Consider the following 9271-nt stretch of genomic DNA (forward strand, 5'->3'; position numbering starts at 1 on the left):
AGATATGATCTGGCTCTTTGGCTAATACAGTTATGATTTGCACAGCTTTGTCTGTAGCATGTATCACTTTTCAAAGGTCCCATGGGTTTCGCTTGCCTTTCAACCATGGCTGGAAACCATTCCATGCTCCCCGCATGACTGTTTCATCAATCAGCTTGTGATGTCTGACTGCACAGTTATAACTGAGATCTTGCGTTACCCCTGCTAATGAACATTCTACAATTGTGCCTGACTTAGTCCACAAATCACGCCGTCCTGCATCCTAAAATCACCGATGATGGCCAAAAATGTGCATATGGTGTGAAATACGCCTATTCTAATTATGGTGGTACATTTGAATTTCTCTGAATGCTTCTGTGTGATTTCAGCAGGAGGGCTCCTCCAACAGATCTCAAATCTTGGGCAGGCAGATATAGGGAGAGGTGCACCCTCAAATATCGTGGGCCCAAGCCATTTAAATGTCATTACCAACACCTTGAATTCCCACTGGAAGCGTATTGGCAGCCAGTGCAATTCCTTTAAGCAAATTTTGTCTTGCACTATGGTGCAAGACAACACTGACAAGTATGTTGAAGCCTGTCTACTTGCCTGTTGCTTGCCAGAAGACATATGACATTTTTCTACAAAGGAGGGCAAAACAAAATATTTGTGTTTACCTCTACAAATATTGGTAATAAGTTATTGGTGCCCCCTTCCCTCTCCCCAACATTTTATATTGGTAACATAAATGTCTGGCTAGAAATGCTTCTTTTCTTTGTTTTTAGCAGTTGAGGCATTGATTTAGGCAAATGAGACCCAATGATCTTCAGCTGGATGGAAATTCCAATGACTCTGTGTTGATGTCCCCTCTAACTGGTCAGTATTGTCCCAGGACAAGGTGGTTGGGATTCTGGGGTAAATATTAGATGGACGTGCAACATCTTCTTCTGACATTGCAAACTTTTGCATGCGGAGAGCTGTATCAATCACTAGAAGTTGGGAGTATGAGGGGAGACATGATAGAGGTGTACAAAATTATACACGGTACGGAAAATGTGGATAGGCAAACATTTTTCTCCCTCTCAAAATACTAGAACCCGGGATCATCCTATGAAGCTGATTGGTGGGAGATTCAGGGCAAATAAAAGGAAGGACTTCTTCACACAGCGCATAGTTAAATGATGGAACTCACTACCACAAGATGTAGTGATGGCCACCAATTTGGATGGCTTTAAAAGGGGGTTGGATAAATTCCTAGAGGCAAAGGCTATCAATGGCTACTAGCCCTGATGGTTGTGTGCCATCTCCAGTATTTGAGGCAGTAAGCCTGTGTGCACCAGTTGCTGGGGAACATGGGTGGGAGGGTGCTGTTGCACCATGTCCTGCTTGTTCATCCTTGGCCGATGGCTGGTTGGCCACTGTGTGAACAGAGTGCTGGACTAGATGGACCCTTGGTCTGATCCAGCATGGCGCTTCTGATGTTCTTATGATAGACAGAGATGGCAATTTTGTCATTGACTGGATGCATGAACCACCAGCAGTTATTGCAGTTTTAGAGAAGTTGTCATGTAAGTGTGTGCATTTCTGTCAACCGCCAAACTGATCATGGACTTGTTTGCATTGCTATATGCAAACTACAGATATTCAGCAACCATGAAAACCACTGTAGATTTTGCAGTTGAACTTGAGGACTCAGAAGATGACTGTAGTGGTGACGGACATTAAAACTAAATTAAATAAAAGATTAGATGTTAGTAGTTGTGAAATGATAACATTGTAACATCTGTAAATAAAAACATGCATATTGAACATTTGCTGAACTAACAAAACTACTAGATGTTTCTTTGCATAACAAACCAAACCAAAAATGTTATCCATACATTGGGGAAATTACATGAAACAATAATGCAGTCATACGTGTTTAACTATGGCTTATCAGAATTAATCTACTCAAGCTATGGCTTGTTGGAAAGGTAAAAGAGTGTCCTTAAATGATCTCATACTATTTATGTGCACCAGGTAATGTGTCATATACAGCAAACTGTATAAAAATGGGGAAAATGTAACCTTTTTTCTTGATATATGGCTTGTACTACAAAAAATGGTAACAGATAAGTCCATTATTTCAATTAGTTATTTGTAAGAGAATTCATTAGCTTTTAATGCAGTTTTTTTTTTAAAAAAATGGACAGTTGGTTCACGTGTTACAGCTTAAATTTAAAAAGTTAGAAAAAGATGGCTTCAGTTTAAGCAACCAGTCAGAACGGGCTATCATATGAAAATACAATCCAGAGACATACGCCTTTCAAAAAAAATTATCATGAAATTTTGCCACCTTACTTGGTACTGATTTTTGGTCTGGCCCACGGAGTATATAGGCTCCAGAATAATAAAAACATAAAATGAAGGAGGGGCAGAACACAATAACAGCAAAGTAACAGCAAAGGTTGCACCACTAAAAAGTAACTTCTCTATAAGAAAATCTAGATGTGGAGCAATAAACAGGAAGGAACAGCATGTCATAGTGTGTTGTGGAATGAACTTCTTCCTTGTAGGAGAGATATTACACCAGTTTTGTAAATACGTCCATGAAAGTTACATGTCTGGACATTTTTTAGCTAACCTGCTAAAGGGCTAATAGTCTGCATTTCCATGGTGGTTCTGTGACAGCTTGCACAGAAACCAAGTGGGCTGGCTGAGGAAGGGCAGAACAACCTTGCCGTGCTCCATCTGCAGGCTAACTTGCCTGCATTAATTTCCTGGTTGCCCATGGCTACCAGTTGACCTAAAGCTGAGTGGCCCTGTTATATAATATAGCTCCCGTTATTATCCCCATATTGCAAGATGGGGGCGGTGAGGGTGAGGATAGATGGAGGCTGAGACGTTGGGTTAAAACAGCTCTTTAGTGAGGCTCATACAGGGTGACCATATGGAAAGGAGGACAGGGCTCCTGTGTCTTTAACAGTTGCATTGAAAAGGGAATTTCAGCAGGTGTCATTTGTATGCATGCAGTACCTGGTGAAATTCCAGTTAAAGCTGCAAGACTCCTGCCTAGCATGACCAGATACAAAAGATGGCAGGGCTCCTGCAGCTTTAACTGTTGTGAGGAAGAGGGAATTTCACCAGGTGCTGCATGCATACAAAATTCCCATTTCAGTGCAACTGTTAAAGATACAGAAGCTCTGTCCTCCTTTTCATATGGTCATCCTAGATAGCAACCCCAGGTTGCAGAGACTAGGGTGACCATATGAAAAGGAGGACAGGGCTCCTGTATCTTTAACAGTTGTAGAGAAAAGGGAATTTCAGCAGGTGTCATTTGTATGCATGTAGCAGGTGGTGAAATCCCCTCTGCATCACAAAAGTTAAAGCTGCAGGAGCCCTCCTCTCTTTTGTATCTGGTCAAGAGGGCAGGACTCCTGCAGCTTTAACTATTGCGATGAAGGCAAAATTTCACCAGGTGCTACATGCATTCAAATGACACTTGCTGAAATTCCCTTTTCTATACAACTTTAAAGATACAGAAGCCCTGTCCTCCTTTTCATATGGTCACCCTAGCAGAGACCCATCTTGAAGTCCCAACCTGCAGTATGGGGCCCACTTTCACAATTGCCTGACATGGTGGCAGCAAGTTTGCTGTGACCCATCTGGACTGATCTTGCGACCCACTAATTGAAGCTCACTGGTCTAGCGTAATCCCACATTGCATGGAGGACAGATGAGGGGAAGAGGGAGCAGGGCCTGACACCCTGTAAGGCAGTGGGCTGTTACTGTCCCCACATTATAGAATGCTGGTTAGAGGGTGTGCTGAGGCTTCTGACAACCCTGCAAGGTAGTCCAGTGGGGAAGGAGGTTGAGGGTCAGACGGGGTTAGAGTGACAACCCTGTTCCATCAAGCTGCATGTAGACCATTTTATCAGATCAATTAGGGTGACCACATGAAAAGGAGGACAGGGCTCCTGTATCTTTAACAATTGCATAGAAAAGGGAATTTCAGCAGGTGTCATTTGTATATATGGAGAACCTGGTGAGATTCCCTCTTCATCACAGCAGTTAAAGCTGCAGGAGCTATACTAGAGTGACCAGATTTAAAAGAGGACAGGGCACCTGCAGCTTTAACTGATGTGAGGAAGAGGGAATTTCACCAGGTTCTCCATATTTACAAATAACACCTGCTGAAATTCCCTTTTCAATACAACCCTTAAAGATACAGGAGCCCTGTCCTCCTTTTCATATGGTCACCCCACAACTAATACTTCAATCATGTTTATTTATTCTCTCTCTCTTTTTTCTTCTTCTTCTTCCAGTGCAGCCTTCCTCAACCTGGGGCGCTCCAGATGTGTGGGACTACAACTCCCAGAATGCCCCAGCCAGTGGCTGGGGCATTCTGGGAGATGCAGTCCCACACATCTGGAGTGCCCCAGGTTGAGGAAGGCTGTTCCAATGGTTCTCTCTTGAGTAGAGAAGCCTCGACAGGGCGCTGCCAAAAGGTTAGAAGGTCAACTCTACCCTTTCTCAGCTTTTATCTCTATGGCGCGCCCGCAGGCCACGTCCGGGGAGAAGAGGCTTTTTCCGCTTCCGCACATGCGCAGTGGTCCCGGAAGCGGAGGCTTAGGCGCGCATGCGCGGAGGGCCGGGCCGGGGTGGCACGTGAAGGTCGCCTGGCAGCCTGCTCCATTCACTCCGTCTCGCCTCTCCCGGCTCGAGCCCAGCCCGGCATGGACCCTTCGTCCGCCGCGGGCGACTTGGGATCGGCCGTCAACGACCCGCAGCTGCAGCACTTCATCGAGGTGGAGACGCAGAAGCAGCGCTTCCAGCAGCTCGTCCACCAGATGACGGAGCTCTGCTGGGTAAGGGCGCCCCGTGGATCCAGGCCACGCTCGGAGTAGACCCCTTGAGATCGAGGGGACCCATTGAAATCCATGGCAGTCGGTATCCTCATCCAACCCCCAAATGATTTCAATGGGGGCGCAGGACTCCCTTTGAAATCCATGGGACCCATTGATGTCAATGGGACTCAGGACCCCGTTGAAATCAGTGGGGGCGATAAGCTACCCATGACAAACGTAGGCCCCATTGATTTCAATGGCTCTCCCCTTGAGTATGGCCGCACCTGCTCCATGGGATGTTTCCAGGTGGAGCCATACTCAAGGGAAGAGCCATTGGAATCAATGGGGCCTAAGTTTTGTCATGGGTAGCTTATTTATTTATTTATTTATTTCATTTCCTTACCGCCCAATAGCTGAAGCTTTCTGGGCAGTTCACAAAAATTAAACCCATCAAATACAGTATAAAACAAGCCACAATATATAAAACCAAACACAATATAAAGCACAACCAGGATAAAACCAAGCAGCAATGGAGAAATGTATACAGGTTTAAAATACAAGTTTTAAAACAGCAACGTTAAAACGCTAAGATGATAAACTATTAAAATAATGGGATAATAAAAGAGTATAACATAGGTTCCAGGTGAACATCTCTAGGGACCTCATTCCACAGCCGGGGTGCCACAGCAGAGAAGGCCCTCCTCCTGGTAGCCACCTGCCTCACTTCCTTTGGCATCTGCTCATAGAGAAGGACTCCTGTAGATGAGCTTAGGGTCTGGGCAGGCCCATATGGGAGGAGGCTTTAATAGTATTACTACTAATATATTTATTTATTTTTTACCCGCCTCTCCCTTTGGATCAAGGCGGGGAACAACATTAGTACAACAATACAAGATAAATCAAATACATAAAATTAATAAAAAGTGCATATAAAATTAATACAGTATCAAAATAACAAGACAATTTAAAATTCTTGGTTTGAAATTCATATGGGTAGGTCGGAAGAGGCTAGTCTTTATAGCTGTCTTAAAATCAGAAAGCGTTAAGTTGACAAATCTCCTCTGACTTCAACAGGGTTCTGGCTCCTGTTGAGTCCAAGTCCGGGCCCAATTGAAAGTGCTGGGCCGTCCCTATGCGTCCAAGTGATGCACAGGGGATCCCAGGGTCAACCGGGGATGACCAGAGACTTTCCCCAGGATAATTGAAGCCAAGGATTTCCCAGTTTTTCTGCAGTCCTGGGACAACCTTATTTATTTATTTAAAACATTTATTTTTGTTGTTTATTTGTTCAGTTGTTTCCGACTCTTCGTGACTTCATGGACCAGCCCACATTTATATCCTGCCCTATATCGATAAGATCTCAGGGCGGCGTACAGATAAAAGCATACAGAATAAAACAGTAAATATACACAGCTAAAAACAAATTAAACCATAAACCAAGTTAAAACAATATATAATTTAAAAGCAGTAAAACATTTAAAACAATGTGCCAACTTAGTGAATTGCTTTACTAAACTATAGCTGCCTTACAGGTACTATTATTATTATTTATTTATATAGCACCATCAATGTACATGGTGCTGTACAGATAACACAGTAAATAGCAAGACCCTGCCGCATAGGCTTACAATCTAATAAGTTGTAGTAAACAATAAAGAGGGAAGGAGAATGCAAACAGGCACAGGGAAGTGTAAACAGGCACCGGGTACAGTGAAGCTAACAGTATAGAGTCAGAACAAACTCAATATTTGAAGGCTATAGGGAAAAGGAAAGTTTTTAGCTGAGTTTTAAAAGCAGTGATTGAGTTTGTAGTTCTCAAGTGTTCTGGAAGAGCGTTCCAGGCGTAAGGGGCAGCAGAAGAAAAAGGACGAAGCCGAGTAAGGGAAGTGGAGGTCCTTGGGCAGGCGAGAAGCATGGCATCAGAGGAGCGGAGAGCACGAGCGGGGCGATAGTGTGAGATGAGAGAGGAGAGATAGGCAGGAGCTAGACCGTGAAGAGCTTGGGCACATTTGTACTATTGGGCTGTATCTGATGCTTGAGCAGACCTTTTAAAGTTAGAGAAACATTGGATACAATGTTAGTATTTAGATCAGAGGTGGGCAGAAAATAGATCTCCAGATTTTCGGGACCAACTTCCAAATTCCAAAGCTCAGGAATGGAGACTATTGAAGTCTAAATATCTGGAGATCTACTTCCTGCCCACCCCTGGTTTAGATGGTGCTATCTTGTTGAATATTGGTTGATAAAACATGCCTTGCAGTAGGTGAGGAGCTAGGTTATATCTAGGTTGATTCAGTTATGATGCCATCTCAAGTATTTTTTAGCAATCATGAGCTGCGCCGTGTGGCTCTGTGTCTGTGGGGTGAGAAGGGCAGCAATTTTGCCATTCCTGGGATGGCACGTGTGTGTGTGCGTGTGTGTGTGTTTCCTTACTTTTTTTTTGCCACGCACGCGGGGCTCCTCTTATTAATTTTAACAGTCTGTAAATTAATTTTAACTTTGCTGTTTTAAATTTGTATTTTTGCATTGCTGCTGTTTTTATCTTGGTTGTGCTTTTATATTGTATTTTATATTATGGGCCTTCCCTCTCCTTCCTGCTACACCCTTAGGTGTAGACATGACCATGGTTACCTCCATAGTTCTTCATTTCAGTAGTATAATTTTTTGTGAGGGTGGAGGGGGAAATCATTTTGTCGCTGCTACTGGGTTTCCTCCCCAAGTTTTTGTCTAATTTGGGGACAAGGGAGCCGCTTCATTATTGCTTTGGTTAGTCAGTTGGGAAATCCTTGCAAATCACCCAGAAATCTGCCAATAAGGTCTGCCAGTAGATTCATGTTTATTGCCCACCCCTGCCCTAGGTAATTCTCTCTCTCTTCTGTGTCTTGAACAGGAGAAATGTATGGACAAGCCTGGCCCCAAGTTGGACAGCCGAGCGGAGGCCTGCTTTGTGAACTGCGTTGAGCGGTTCATCGATACCAGCCAGTTTATTCTCAACCGGTTGGAGCAGACGCAGAAATCCAAGTCGGCGTTCTCTGAAAATCTGTCTGATTGAGCTGACCCCACCCCCATGACAGCTCTGATTTCTTCATTCAAAAAGGAAAAAACCAATTGTATGGGAGAGGAGGCAGCAAAGAGAGAACAGACGAAAGGATCGCTAGGGATAAGCTGTGAGGGAGGTTGGCCTCTACATTTGTGACGGACTCCAGGACTTCCCAGCTGCCTTGATCAGTTCCGGTTTTAAATTCCCATCTTGTGAACATTAACAGCCAGACAAATGAGGGCATGCAACACTGCACACCTGCTGCTTAACATAGGCTTGTGCTGCCCTGAGATTTTTGTTTAATTTTTTTGTAGTAGAAAAGTTCTGGATAAGGGGGATCTTCACACCAGAATTGTGGCTCGAACAGCTCACTTTCCCGGTGGTGCGGCCAGGGTAGCCCACCGATCAATGCTTGAGAAGTTCCTCCTCCCGCTTCTTCTTGAGATAAGGGAGCTGGGAGGCTTGAGAAACACTACTGTGGATCCTGGGAAATGCAGGGGTGCAAACGTGCCTTTAACAATGGTACTACGCTTTAGCGCTCCTCCTTTAAGTGTTGCGAATCGCTTGCCTGCTGCTCGCTTGAACATGCGACTGAGTTGACCTTTGTAAACCGCAACTGGGGGTGTTGCGGTTGGAAAGAGGGAGGCAGACTTCGCTTGCAGAAGTGTTGTGCCGGTCTTCAATGAGGTGCTTATTCAACCCCTCCTTAGCCCAGCTAGAAAGAGATCCTCCAGGGCACATGGTTATTGGGAAGGAATATCACTCATGTGGTCTTGTAAATGTTTCACTTACCGAGTACAAAAGTCTGTCTTGACTTTCTCCATAAATTCTTTTCCTTCTGATCAATGGAATAAATGTCAGTTGGATCCATTTTAAAATGCCTGTTGAGTGGCCGGTGATTCCTTCTGGGTTGCTAGGGGGGAGCGGTGCTGGGAGGATTGTGATCTAGAATAAAGAACATTTTATACCCTTACAGAGCTACGGTGCTGTGCTGTGCCGTAGCTGGCAACCCTAGTCTCACTTTTTGCCCAAGCTGCTGTCCTGAAACTACTACCCTGCAGATAAACCCATGCAAGTTCCTAGCCCTCAGTTTCAGCAACTCACTGTCTACTCATATGTATGTTAGTAACATTTAGCTCCAAAGAAACCACTTTTGTAAACCTTTCCTGCCTGCTATCCTAGAGATCTTTTTTTCATGCAGGTGACCAAATAAGTCGTTGCATAAGGAATGGCCAAACCCTTAAAACAGCCTTCCCAAACTGGTGCCCTTCAGTTGCGTTGGATTACAGTTCCCAATAAGCTGGGAGTTTTAGGCCAACACATCTGGAGGGCACCAGGTTGGGGAAGGTTGTATTAAACTATCAATCCTTGGGCAAGGACTTGGTTGGAATGCAACGGTAAGTACAAGAGTAATTAATTGGTTCTT

The 9271-nt window shown here is 44.4% G+C and overlaps 1 protein-coding gene across 1 annotated transcript; it reads left to right on the forward strand.

Moving 5' to 3' along the window:
- Positions 1-4603: 4603 nt before the first annotated feature.
- TIMM8A (translocase of inner mitochondrial membrane 8A) lies at positions 4604-8723 on the forward strand. The gene is made up of 2 exons (XM_063141971.1): positions 4604-4826; positions 7696-8723. The coding sequence occupies exons 1-2, from the start codon at positions 4695-4697 to the stop codon at positions 7855-7857; spliced, it is 294 nt and encodes a 97-aa protein (XP_062998041.1). The 5' UTR covers positions 4604-4694; the 3' UTR covers positions 7858-8723.
- Positions 8724-9271: the final 548 nt, after the last annotated feature.

The sequence above is a fragment of the Elgaria multicarinata genome, chromosome 15, assembly GCF_023053635.1.
Source record: "Elgaria multicarinata webbii isolate HBS135686 ecotype San Diego chromosome 15, rElgMul1.1.pri, whole genome shotgun sequence".
Classification (NCBI taxonomy): domain Eukaryota; kingdom Metazoa; phylum Chordata; class Lepidosauria; order Squamata; family Anguidae; genus Elgaria; species Elgaria multicarinata.

What these genes read in the sequence shown, in the direction of transcription:
- TIMM8A (XM_063141971.1), top strand. Translation starts at nt 4,695, where the DNA reads ATGGACCCTTCGTCCGCCGCGGGCGACTTGGGATCGGCCGTCAACGAC. An exon ending in AGATGACGGAGCTCTGCTGG is followed by an intron (nt 4,827 to 7,695) that starts GTAAGGGCGCCC and finishes TGTCTTGAACAG; the next exon opens with GAGAAATGTATGGACAAGCC.